Source organism: Camelus dromedarius, chromosome 18 (genome assembly GCF_036321535.1).
Source record: "Camelus dromedarius isolate mCamDro1 chromosome 18, mCamDro1.pat, whole genome shotgun sequence".
In the NCBI taxonomy this organism is placed as follows: Eukaryota; Metazoa; Chordata; class Mammalia; order Artiodactyla; family Camelidae; genus Camelus; species Camelus dromedarius.
In genome coordinates this window covers 11360664-11373972 of record NC_087453.1, presented here as the reverse complement: position 1 = coordinate 11373972, position 13309 = coordinate 11360664, and the positions used below count along the sequence as shown (strand labels likewise).

The following is a 13309-nucleotide window of genomic DNA, read 5'->3' as shown; positions in this document are numbered from 1 at the left end:
TTAAGGTCACACAGCTAGTGACAAAGCTGGGATTCAAATCAGGCTGACATCCCCAGGATTGATGCTCAGTACCTGTTTTTTCCCTGACTGCAGGTATGGTGGGGCCCCAGGAGATAGCACACACACACAAAGGACATGGGAGGCCTGGAGTATGACCAGTCATCTGAAGAAAGGCCCCAGGCAGGGAAAGGAGGGGAGAGGCCAGACCCACACTGCCCTTCCCTGCCCCTGCACCTCCAGGCAACACAAGGCAGCCAGTGGACCATAAACCCTTTATTTCCAAACTATAAATAGACCTGCTGTCTGAGAAAAGATGCTCTCCAGGTGATGAGGCCCCAGATTCTCTATCTCCCATTCCTAACTGCTCTGCAGTCCAAACCCAGTCCCCTTAGAAACCTGTTATGCCTCTGACATCGCCATCTTGGCGCTCAGAGCCTGGCAAGCAGCTGAGAAACAGCCCACTCTCTTCCCCTGCTGTGAAGCCAGCACAGCTTAGACCCGCCTCCGGCCCTGTCCGAGGCTGGCCTGGTGCTCACCCCTGCTGGACCAGCTCCCTGCCTTGGTTCCACCATGTGGTCATGTGTTCTCCGAGGCCCAATGCAGGAGACTCCTGCTCTACCGTTCCCTGGCAGCTGTGAGGGGCCATGTGGGTCCCCGAGCCGCTGACAGGTGTGAAGGCTGGGGAGCAACCTGTTTCCAAGTTGGTCCCCTGGCTGGTCATTGCTGCCCCTGGGCCACAAAGTACTCCTCCTCATTGTCCTCCTCATCTGGCTGGCTGGTCCGGAGTAGTAGCTCCAGGTCAGGGTTGGAGCCCAGCCCCTTCAAGGGCTTAGGGCCGCCATCACCTGGAGATAAAGACAGCCCCATTACAGACCCAGTCTTCTTCCCCTGGCATGTGTGCTGAGTCACCCAGGGCTTCACCCACCCACCCCCTGGAGGTGACCCCTATGACTTCTTGGAGGAGTGGTGATGGCAGAATCATCAGGCAAACTTCCTGACTTGAAGGGACAGCCAATGCAGAGGCAGCTGAACTGTACAGTCAGCCATGAGACTGGAACTGCTCTGAGGAGTCAAGAACCACCTGTCTCTTTCTGGCAGGGCTGGGTAGAGCAGAAATCAGTGGGGCAGAGTCACAGGAGAATGTTCTCAGGAGACAGGCCTCTGAAAGGGGAGATCTGGTTACCTCTGGAGTGCAGGGCTTTGAGGGCAATGTGCAGGGATATTCCCGAGAGGCAGAGGGCAAAGCCCAGCCAGTTCAGAAGGCTGATCTGATCGCCCAGCAGATGAGCTGCCAACAGCAAAGTGCAGACTTCCTGTGGGCAGAGAAGCAGGAAGGGGATGTGACCAGCTGGAGGAGGTGGAACCTTCATAAGGAGGGAGGAGGGCAGGGGCACCGGACACACCCAGAGGGTAGAGCCAGACCTGCCCAAACTCCTGGGCCCTGGCAGGCTGGCCTGCAAGGCAGTGGGGAAAGCCTCCCCAAGCTCAGGGGACCAGGCCTGTCTGTAATGCTTTCCTCCCTTTGTGTTACTGGGATGCAGCCGGGGAGGTGCTTCTCACAGAGGTCTGTCAGGACTGAAAGAGGCAAACCAGATCCAGGCTGGGAGTGCAGGGAGTCAAGCCCACAGCCATGTCCACAGGGATGGACAGCTGCCCTTCCAGAAGGCACCTGTGTATGGAGAGCCCCCTGCTGCCATGGGAGAAATGCAGTCACACTGGGCTGCACAAGACACACACTGGTCAAGGAGCTCTTCATACATACTGGCTGCAAATGGGATGGGTCAGATAATTCTGAGGATGACAGCTTATGCCTCATCCTTTGGTTGGTAACCAGAAGACCCTCAGGGCAGACCTAAACTTCTGGTTTTCTACACCACTGCTCTAGTATCACTGTTTGCCTGGTCCGTGGCCCCGAGCAGGGAGGAGGGAGAGATGGTGGGGGAGGAAATGGGAGAAGTGATGGAATGAAAGGGCAAGGATGCTGCTAGTAAAGGCAGGCCTGGCAAACGCAGCACACTCATGATATAACCATTCCTTACTGTGCCCATGGCAGGCATTGCCAATCAATCACAGAACTCTTTACTGATGTCTGGCTGGGGGCTTCTCTACCACTGGCTCTAGGCCACTGCCAACGGATCAGAGTTAGCATTCCTGGTACAATGTAAATGCATCCCAGGCCTAGTGGAGTCAGACCTGGCTTTGAATCCCAGCCTGGCTACCTCCTAGCTGTGTATCCTGGGGTATGAGAAGGTCTTTATGCCTGTTTCCCCATCTGTGAAGCAGGGATGCTCATCCCTACCTCACAGGGCTGTAGTGACGGAGGGAGTACAGGTGAGAGCACAGCACGCAGAACCCTGACTGGGCACTTCTGTCCCTTCTCTGCAGGGCTCTGGGATGCAGGAGCTGGGACACCCTCAGGGGGCTCCCCTCTAGGACAGGACTGGGGTCACCTCCAAGACTGTACCTTAAAAATGCCGGCAATGGAGAGAGTGAGGCTGGAGGTTCTGGAGACCAGAAGGAACTCAGAGAAGCCCAAACCAAAGGCGAGAATCCCGCCAAGGAAGAGGCTCCCAAGTACCCGCAAGAGTAGCCCCGTGTCCTGGAAACGGAAGATTTTCTCAGATGTGGACAAATGGAGACCTGAAAGCAACAGGGGGGAGTGGAAGGCCACGTCCTGGGTGTGCTCGCCCAGGAGCCTCACCCTGCCCCCCACCCGCATGCGGTCTGCCGCTGCTGCAGCGTACACTCTCTGAGCACCTGCCACCTGGGGCTCTGAGCACGAGGACGGGAGGTGTCAGAGAATCCCGCGCAGATGGCCTGAGACTTAGGGAAACCAGGGAAGCAGTAATGGCTGCCAGAGAGCCCTGGGTTAATACAAGCCAGAGATGGTGATGAGAGGGGCTGCATCGCAGAGGAAATCGGGAGGAAGCACCTTGCTCCTTCACAGTGTGTACCGACCTGTCTGTGGGGGGAGGCGGGGAAGGTGACTTCACGCGGCTTTGGCAGCTGTGAAACCCAGTGGGCCAGGGAGATGGGGTAGCCCATTACACGAGGAGTGCCTATGCCCTGAGCCACTGGAGGAATCCCTTAAATTTCAGGTGGGCCACCTATAAACAGGGATGAAACTCTATCCTTACAAACCTCTATTTAATCTGGGTCTTGCTATTACGTATCTGTGGGTTTCAGCTGAGACATGTCCCCTTTCTAGACCCGTTTCCTCGATGACAAAATAAAAGGGCTGGGATTCGACCAGACTGTATAGTTTGATGAACAGCTCTCAGAAAGTAAACACACACACATACACATATATCAAGGTATTACAAAACCATGGTCCCTTGTTCCAGAGACAACCACACGGGCATACCCACACCAAGTGTTGCTTAGACTTCAAAGGACTCTCAGCCCTTCAACACTGTCCATCTGAGAGAACGGTTCCTTGGGTCCCTCCCTGCAGGAAAGGCCCCCTGAGGGAGCAGCACGGTGTGAAGGAGAGCCCCAGACTAGGCACAATGGACACTTGCGGAAGTGGGAGGCCGGCTGAGTACTTTGAGATTTTTGGAGGGAAAGACCAAAGAAATGCAGAGTGATAGTTCCCCCTCCCTGGCTCCACAGCAAACAGCCTCCTGATGTAGGACATCTCGTCTGGTGCTGGGCTCAGCAGTACTGCAAAGGCGTCGGCAAATTGAAGGGAATTTGGGGAAGAGCAACATAGTAATGAAGGCGCTTGGGGGATTAATTTACCAGAGAAGATTAAAGGAGCTAAATCCATGCAGCTTTGCTAAGTGATGACTACCAGGGGCTTTCGGATGAGGGTTTGCAGAGATGGGGAATGGTGTAAACACCCAGGAAGGGAGGGAGAGTGCAGCATTTGGTACAGGGGGCATAAGGAAGGGATGGTGAGAGATTTTTAAAAAGGGGGGGAAAAAAAAAAAAAAAGAGGCTGCAGAACATAAGTTTCCTGGACAACAGGGCTGCAGAATAATTTTCTCAGAGAGGTTTGAGACGCTTCACTGCTTGAAACTTAAATGGATGTGGGACAGAATTCTCTGTAATGACCCTGAGGACAGAAGGGACTCTGGGAGGAAGGATATACAGACAGGGGACAAAGACTAATTCCAGAACACTGGGGAAAGGGAGGTGGTGTTGCATCTCTGGCCTGGACAATTCTCCCTGCCTCGGCTTTTATGTGCCACCCACCCCACCCAGACCTCGGGGCCCCCAGCAGACCCCTGCCCAAAAGTGCACTCTCCTCCCCACATCTGAACCTACTCTTCCTGCCTCCTGGGATGCCTGCCTTCATCAGGCTATCAAAATCACATTCATTCTCCAAAATGCATTGTCTGGGAAGCCTTGACTTGCTTTTTTACCCCCTCATCCTGAAACAATTCATGACCCTCTGTTCCTTCTAAGAAAAAGAAGGCATAATGGTCAAGAAGAGGGACTCTGCTGGCTCCACATTCGGGGCTTGTTTCTGAGCTGTGGGACCTCGGGCAAGGCTATCTTTACTTCTCTCTGCCTCAGTTTCTTTCGCCTGCAAGATGGGGAGAGTAGTAGTACTGCCACATGGGGTTTTGGGGAGTATTAAAGAACTAACAGGTTTAAAATGATCAACATCAACTATACTTAAATTTTTAAAATAAAATAAATAAAATTTAAAAACATAAAAAATAGAAAATAAAATCATCAGAACAGCTCTGGTATACCTTTAGGGCTTGTCTGCATTCACCATCATTACCACCTGCTATGTTTTGCATACACTTTCTAGGTAGCATTTATTGTGCTGGATTCTAGCCATTTGGTTTAAGTGTCTGACCAGCCCCCAAACCAGGCACTGCCAGGGAAGAGACAGCATCTTTGATCTCCGTAACCTTGCAGCTATCACCGTGATGGGCTCAGAGCAGGGATGGGAGATCTGCTGCACCATGGTGGCCCTGCTGTGGATGACCCAACATACCTTCAAATATGGCAAAGAGCGGGAAGAGCCCCAGAAACATGAGTGGCTGCAGGTGGAACATGGTGTCAATGGGGTTCTGGAGCCCTGCAGAATGCAACATGGATGAGCCATTGGGCCCGACCTGGCCTGGCCTGCCTCCACCCCGCCTGGTGCCCAGGCACCTCTCTCACCGAGTTCCGCCTTCTGCAGGAGCATCTGGGTGAGGGTCCAGCGAATACCACCGATGAATGAGGCACCCAGCACCAAGGCAAAGCCCTCAGCATTGAACTGCGTGGACTTGTAGGTAAACATGAAGAGGCCCCCGGCGATGAGGAGAACCACCAAGACCAGTGCTGCACGCTGGAAGGATGGGGAGCAGTTGCAATCAACTTGAGGGTCTCGAGTGCCTGGAGTTTGGGGGTCAGCAGCCATCTTGGTTTGCCCTGAGGCCAGACACCCTTCTATCTGCCCTAGTCTGGGGTCCTGGCCAGCTCCTTCCCATCAATGTACACAGCTGACATCCAGTTGGCATGTGCCCAACATCCTGAAATACTGCAGAGCTTTTCTACAGCTGTCCTGGGCCCCCATGTGGCTGCACCGCGTACCCCCCTGGATCTAGTGAACAAAGGGCTCCTGCCCCACTGCAGGGAGCGTCCAGGACCTGCCGCTTGGGCCCTCGTCTTTGAACCCTCTCTCCTTTGGTCACCGCTCCTGCCACTCTGGTTTCTAAGTATTCTTAGTAGTGCCCTGTGTCTAGGTCCTTCCTCAGGGAGCTACTGCCGTCTGGGCTGGCCTTGTCTCCTCGGTCACACACAAGGACAAGCCACTGCTCAGGTTCCCCTTTTTTATTCTTAGCATCTATGGGGGTAGGAGGGACACAAGGAAAGCCGGGGCCTCACCAACTCCTCCAGCTTGAAGATCAGAGAGAAGATCAGGATGAAGAGGATCGCCGAGGATTTGGTCATTGTGTACCTGGAAGGGAAAATTACTCACGATGAGCCACTGGAGCCCACTGCCAAGAAAGGAGCTGGCAGCACCTTTCTGGAAAAGGCTGGGGGAGACCCCTGACTTCTCTGAGGGCAGCAGGGCAATCTGGATACAGACCACCAAAGAAAGGTGGCCTGAGTCCTCTCGGCTGACACATGACTTTTAATCACAAGAAATCTCTGACTAAGAGGTCTCTGATTATCACCAGGGAGAAAAGGCTGCAGGTCCAACATTGAGCTTATGGCGTCCTACTACCTGCCTACCCCTCAGTGAGACCAGGATAAGGTGGGAAGAATGAAAGAAGGGGAGAAAAGAGAAGGCAGGGGCTGTGCTCTCTGAAGTGCAAAGTCAGAGATAAGAAATAACTGTTCTGCCGGCCCCTGAGCAGCTGTGTGCACCGCACACCCATCAGTGCCCTTTCTCCTTTGTCCTGTCGCCGGGCCGCCTGGCAAGGAGGCACACATCCCTTCCATGCCTGGCTTCCTGAAGAGGCTGGAGACTCCTGGGAGAGCTGCTGGGTGTCAGGGAGGAGTGGAGAGACAAGGGCTGGTCCCGGACAGTGGCTTGGTGGCTGGCCCGCCGCTGGGTACACAGCCAGCCAGCTGGACAGACAGTGAGAGCCGGAGCCTCAAAGGGAAGTGGCGGGGTGGGGTTGGTACTCACAGCGAGACGGTGATGTAGAGGAAGCTCCAGTTGGACAAGCCCACGTCAAGCGCTGTCGCCAGGGCTGTGGAGACAAGGGGTGCCCAGAGGACCCGCAGCCAGTGATAAGAATACTGCCATGAGGCGCCTGAGTACCCCCCTTCTTTGGCCTCTTTGTCTTGGCTTCCTCTTTTTCTACCCAGCAACCGAAGGGTTAACTCCTGGCCCCCAAAAAGGTGGGTGGGGGCTGCTGCAGTCCCTTCTGACTGTGCTGTTCCCACTTGTTAAAAACACTTTGAACATCCCCCTGATGGAGGTATTAACCTGATCCTGCTGATCCCTTACTGGAAGCTCTTCAGAGTGGTTCCCATCTCCCGCGGGATAGACACACACTCCTCCCAGAGGACCTGGTCCGCCAGGATCTGACCCCGGAGGACTTCTCATTTCTTGCAACTCCACTTCCTCTCAACAACACAGAGTCCTCAGTATCCTGAGACGCTTTTCAGTTCCCTTTCAGACCCACCCACACACTGAACCTCCCCCAGGCACGAGTGCCTGCCCTCCCAGGATCCGCCAGACCCACTCCCCGCAAGGTCTCAGCCAACTCAGCCCTTGCTCCGGGAAACCCTCCCTGCGCAGCCGCCCACGGACTGTGGCTGGTTCCCTCCCCGGTGCTCCGTGGGCCCCCGGCGCCTGCCTGGCAGAACGCGTGCAGGCACTACATGCTCTGCGCACTGCTGTCTCCAGGCCATAGTGCCTACTCAGTGTGTGTTCAAGGGTGAGGGGACTACAAGGCCACCACTGTGTCAAAGCTTCTCTGGGTGTGCCTGGGGGGGTGGGGAGACAGGATGGCTAAGAGGCAGAAGTGGGGGTCAGGGAGGCAGGCAGAGGAGTGAGAGGGGAAGGGCCTGAGCTTCAAGCCACAAGGCTTCCTTTCTGAGGTTTCCATTTGTTCTGGACCTCTGGCTTTCTGAGCTTCCTCCGCCCGCTCAGGCTCTCCCCTGGGCCGGCCAGTGGGCACATACCTGTTGGAGCGACCCTTCTGAGGTAGTCGGCCCAGCTCAGCACCACACGGGCCCTGTGGCTGGAGCACTGAACCAGGGCCCTGGACAGGGCAGAGAACAGGAAGATCACGGCCAGGTGCAGCATCGTCATGAACAGGGGGAAGTGGAAGCTCTGTACGGAGCCCAAAGCACAGAGGGAGCCTTTACAGCCTTGCCCGTGGGGTCTCGCCTCCCTCCTCGCCTCCCTCTGGTGGTGGCAGCGCTAATTCAGTAGTTCCTGGGGCTCTGCAGTGTACGTGGGGCCTTCCCCCACATTACATTCTCCCCAGTTTTGGAGGTCACACAGACAGCAGGGGGCAGAAGAGGGGGCAGTCATAGCCTGGTGCCGTCTGCATCACTTTACCAGGACTGTGAGCTCCCTCCAGCCCTCCCCATGGCACATACCCAGGTAGGAGTTGGGGTGGACCCATATGACTGTGGCAACTATCAAAATACTGAACTACTTCACTGGCTGGCGAGCAGCTGCTGGCTTTGGGCTCAAGTTCTCCAGCTATCCTCAGTGTCTCCCTTTTCCAATTTCCCCTTTACCCAAATATTTAAGGAGAATCCCTGGCACGGCCCTGTCCTATCACTGGTGTGACAGGCTTTCAGTTAATTGAATTAGTTGAATCCAGGGCCTTCCTGCTGTTAAATATCGGGGGGGGGGGGGACTGTAGCCTTGGCTGCAGCCACCTCCATCCAGCCCTGGCACTGTGAGGCCTCAGCCTTACCTTGGTCAGCCACTTGTTATAGAAGGTGATGCCAATGGAGAAGCAGTAGTAGAGAAGGACCAGCCCCAGAGTCAGCCCCGCCTTCCACACGAAGGCCAGGTCGAGGGCCCACCTCCCCATCCGGGGAAGCTGCAGCTTCCTGGCTCGGGTCAGCGGGGGCAGCACCTCTCCTGAAGACGGCCGGCAGGAAGAGCTGGAGGGCTGGGCCCACACCTCTCAACGAGAAAGTCTCCTGGCCGGTACTTTCTCCGCCTCCATGATTCAGAACTGTCCACGGAGCACCGTCCTCACCTGAGGGGCTGGTGGCCCGCGTTGACACTCTCCATGATTAACCCCAGGTCTGAGGCTAGAAAGATGAAAAGGCAGTTCCGGTGGCTCAGGCAGGGGGAGGGCTACCTGACTCGTCCACCCCAGGCCTGCCCCGCAGGGAACAAGCAGACAGGACAGCAGGAAGGAGCCTGCTGGCATTCGGCCTCAACACATCCACTCCCCTGTCACCTCAAGTGGTTCTCCATGAATTTCCACCAAAGTGACCTTTTGAAAATGTAAATCTGATCATGTCAGATCAGACTGCAGCCCTTCAGGAGCATGTAGGGCTATTATGATAAAGACCAAAACTCTTCCCGTAGCTCGGCCCAGCCAGGCTCTCCGGCCTCAGCACCAGGTCTCCTGCTCTCATCCTGCCAGAAGGCTTTCCTTTCCCCAAACACACCGGGCTCCTTCCTGCTGCCAGAGGGAACCAAACGCTCTGCCTTGCCTTCATTCCCTCCTCAACTGGTCCTACTTATCTTCAGCTCAAATGTCACTTCCTTGGGGAGCACCGCCCCCTTGATGGGCCCCCTACATTTCCTTCATCACACGTGTGCAAAGCCTGAGGATCTGCATGCTGGCTGTATCCCCTGGGGGGCTGTGAGCTCCACACAGACGGGAGCCGCGGTATCTGTGTTAGTTTACACTCACCTGACACATGGAAAGTTCACCGTATGGATTGTTGGCTCGATGCAAGAGAGGGCACGTGACTTTCAGGGCACTGATCTGGCCTTGAAGACAATGAAAATAGACCAGAAAACTAATACATCCCATGCCCTGGCCTCTAAAAACCACTCCCATAGAGGCGGTGCCTGCCTAGGGTCTTGCCAAAGACAACCAACACCACCACTCCTGGCCTCCCTATCAATCCAGCCGAGCCTAATGAGTGGGAGACCGGGCCACCCAGGTCCAGTGGTTTTCCCCAGCTGCTCCATCTGTGTGTCCCTCTTCCCCCATCTCCTCCTCTGAGACATTCTCACCCTGCTGAAATGCCACCTCCTTCTTCCTAGAACCATCCGATCAGATATACCCTAGCTCCCCCACCCCCAGCCCTTCCTGAAGGGAGAAATTCCATTCAGCTCTGTACTCTGGAGTCTGGCTTATCATCTCCCCTCCCCGAAAGCGAACTCAGAGCTGGCACAAGGCTTTGCCTGAAGGACACCCTAGGCTGTGGTTCTCTTCAGGGGAACTCTGGAAACCTGTGGTGTTTTGGGAGAACTCTAGCTTTTAGTGAGTGGAGACTACGGGGGCACCACCTACATAACCAAGAATTGTTCTGTAACCTGCATAACTTAGACATTCATGCAGGTAGAAGATCTATTTATAATTCCCCAAACCTAGAACCCAACTCTGTTTCGCCTGGAACACGGAGTAAATTTTCCATGGTTCTACCATGCACTAAAATGTCCCAAGAATGCATTTGCCACAGACACTGAGAGGAGACAGAACTGTTTTTGGTAAGACAGAACGACGAGTTCCCAGCTGGGAAAAACGGTACCATCTAACAGCAGCGGCACACGTGGTTCTCGAGCTGTCACACAACACGGCTGCAGCAGTCTGCACCATGGCTTTCACGTTCTAGAAAGTTCTACAGAGAGGTGAAAGCAGGGACTGCTTCATTGCAGCTTCCAGTGCCCAGGAACTTACATACTGAGTTAATAACTTTATTTTATTGTCAATTGCTTTCCTTTTATTTCTCTTTTATATTATAGTAAGGGCAAAGTCAATTAAAAAAATGCATGTGTAGGATGTTTTTATTAACCAGAAGTTTCATTTGAGGATAATAAGGGGGGTTGTTAATGAAATATTTATCTTGAAAAAGAGGGTGTTGTATCCAGTGGGTTGAAGATGCCGGTGCTAGGTCACCCTCTGCGGTCCCATTCCTTGAAATGTAAGCTTGTATCTCCCCAGTGTGTATCCCTCCTTCTGAACCCCTAGTCAACTCCAGAAGAACATCCAACTGCCTCCTTGTAATTTTCGCTTGGATGGCTAACATCAAGCATCTCATACATAGCCTGTCCAGGACTCCCGTTTTCCAGAAGTCATCCACCCTCTGTCCAAACCTGCTCCTCTTCCCACCTCAGCCAGGGGTCCCCTCACCTGGTTGCTCAGGCCAGAAATCTTGTTCTCATCTTTGACTCAGCCCGCATTCAATCAACAGACAACTATCAGCTTTATCTTAAAAGAATATTCCAAATAGAGTCCCATCTCCTGACCTCCACCACTACCATCCAAGTCACCATGCTCTCTCTCCTTCACAATTCATTAGCCTCCTCTATGGTCCTCTCTGCTTCTGCCGACACCTCCCACAATCAGACTCCTGCTCACAAAGCTAAAGAGTGGAGCATGCGGGCACCAAATCCACATCTAACAGAACTCCAGGCCCATCCATGCTCTTTCCTCTATACCATTGTTTCCCAACTTTGGCATTATTGACATTTGGGGCCAGATAATTCTTTGTTGGGAAGGGGCCTTCCAGGGATGTTTAGCAGCATCCCTGGTCTCTACCCAGTAGATGCTTGTAGCATCCCTCCCCTCTCATCCCAAGTGCTGACCACCAAAAATGTCTCCATATCTTGCCAACTGTCACCTGGGGGGCAACATGCTCCCTGTTGAGACCAATTGCTTGCATCCCACAGACAACCACAGGGGCATGCTGGCACTAAGAGTTTTCCCCTGGCACTCTCTCCCCAAGGTTCCCCCATGGCTTCCAAGTCAGGGCAGTCTGCACCCTTCTGTGAATGGACTTTTTTCATCTTCTGGCTTCTGGTGCAGTTCCTACTCCAACACTGCAAAGCCCTCCTTCCACTGTTTAAACCCTGCCCTTCCTGTAACAAGCCAGTCTAGGTCCCCCACTTGCAGGTGAAGTCCCCACGACTACCCAGCCACAGGGAGCACCTTCTCAAAGTTAACAAGTCTCCTAACTGGTGTCCCTGCTTCCTCTTACCCTCTTACAGCCTGGAGCCCACAATTCAGCCAGAGAGATGGCTTGAGCCCAGAAAGCAAACCAGGCCCTCACAGCACTAATCCCAACCTAGCAGGCGCGAGATGTAGGCCTCCCACCCTCTGGCCTTTGCCCACATCTGCAACTTCACTCTCCCCTCCCTTCCCTGCCACGCTGGCCGCTGGCCCCTGACCCCTTGTCCAACACACCAAGTCTGTTTCCCTCTTTGCATTTGCTGTCCCCTCTGCCCAGAACACTCTTCCACAGACCTATGCTCGGCTAAATCTCCTGGGCCATCCCCTCCCACCCCAGTACTCGTGGCACCTCCCACTACGTGTCATTTCCTTGTTTGCACACGTGTTTACTGCCCGTTCCAATTCCCACCCCACCGCGAGATGCGGCCCCTGCGCTTGCAGGCCCAGCAGGTCGGTGTGATGCCTGCCCGGGTCACGTCGCGGGTGCTCAGGAAATGCCAAGGAGAGCGCGCGCGGAGGCCCGGGCCCTCCACGGCTGGGAGACCAAGGCCCGGGAGGGGCAAGACCCGGATAGGCCCAAGCCGCGGCGCGCGTTGCCGGGCCGGGACCCCACTCCCCGCCCCTCCCCAGTTCCCTCCCGGACCCCGGGAACGCGCAGAAGGCCTGCCGCGCCCTCACTCACCTCAGCCGTGGGCTCACCGGGCCGGGATCCTCCTGCCGGAAGTGCGAGCCCGAGCGCCGCCGTCGGGGGTGGGCACTTCTGCCGGAAGCTGCTGGGGGCGGGGCGGGGGCGTTGTCAGGGGCGGGGCCGGGGCGGGACCCACCGCCCTGGGCGGTCCGCCGCTATCCCGTGCCGCGCGCCCTTCTCCCCGCCCCGGGAGACACTGGAGACTGGTGCCGAGCACCCCTGCGTACTGTGGTTTTTGTACCTCTTGCGCTCAACCACAGCCTCGGTCTGGAGTCCTGGTGCCTGCAGCAGAACCCTGCGCACTGCGGGCAGCCAGAAAACAGTCGCCTACTACTGTTGAACTAATTATTTACCTTTTTCCAACCCAGTGCTGGGCAACCATGGAAACACCAAGATAGATCTCTCCTGGGCTTTGTCTTCTGGGACCTCAAGCCAACTGGGGAGTGATGTCAGGGGCATTAAATTTTAGGACTTGGAAGATCAATGGGAGGTGGTAAATATAGACATTTGTGAAACATTTTCTGTGTGCCTGGAACTTTATAAAAATTATCTCAATTTCAATAAATTGGGGGGAGGGCATCCCAGGCAGGAAATAAGGAGACGAGGTTGGAGCCTGGCTTGGAGACCACTTGTTTATAAAGAGTTAACAAAAACCATGGTTGGAAAAGTAGCCAAGGGGCAGGTTTCAGTGGTCCCCAAAATGCCAGCTAGAGTTAAGATCTTACTCATCTTGCAGGATGAATTAAGAGGTAGAGCACGCTGGGTGGGGGGTGGGGGTAGGCATTTGGAGGCCAGGCAGCCTAGGGTTGCAGATTGAGGCCCAGTCTGGGGACTTTTTCCCCTCCCTCTCCAGCCCCTCCTGGATCTGTGGCTCTAAGACAAGCTGCAAACAGGAGTCCTTGCAAATGACTCAGCTGGGCTCCCTGGCTTCCCTGAACTGAAGGCTCAAGGCTCAAGGCCAGAGTGTAAGCAGTTCATTATGCAAACTGCTGCTGCCCCGCCTCCGCCAGCTGGCATCATGGGGGTATTTGTTCTCTCCGTACTTAACAACACCTAC

General features: G+C 54.9%; 1 protein-coding gene across 2 annotated transcripts; it reads right to left on the bottom strand.

Moving 5' to 3' along the window:
* Positions 1-258: 258 nt before the first annotated feature.
* SLC35C2 (solute carrier family 35 member C2) lies at positions 259-12335 on the bottom strand. Of its 2 annotated transcripts, XM_031433701.2 has the most exons (11): positions 12247-12335; positions 9297-9376; positions 8337-8682; positions 7588-7738; positions 6584-6647; positions 5833-5905; positions 5125-5293; positions 4955-5038; positions 2465-2640; positions 1184-1313; positions 259-845 (listed from the first exon to the last, which is right to left on the bottom strand). In XM_031433701.2, the coding sequence occupies exons 3-11, from the start codon at positions 8454-8456 to the stop codon at positions 718-720; spliced, it is 1095 nt and encodes a 364-aa protein (XP_031289561.1). In that variant the 5' UTR covers positions 8457-8682; positions 9297-9376; positions 12247-12335; the 3' UTR covers positions 259-717. The 2 variants fall into 2 exon arrangements, with proteins under 2 accessions (XP_031289561.1, XP_031289562.1); XM_031433702.2 differs by lacking the exon at positions 9297-9376 and having other exon boundaries at positions 12247-12327.
* Between the last annotated feature and the right edge of the window lie 974 nt (positions 12336-13309).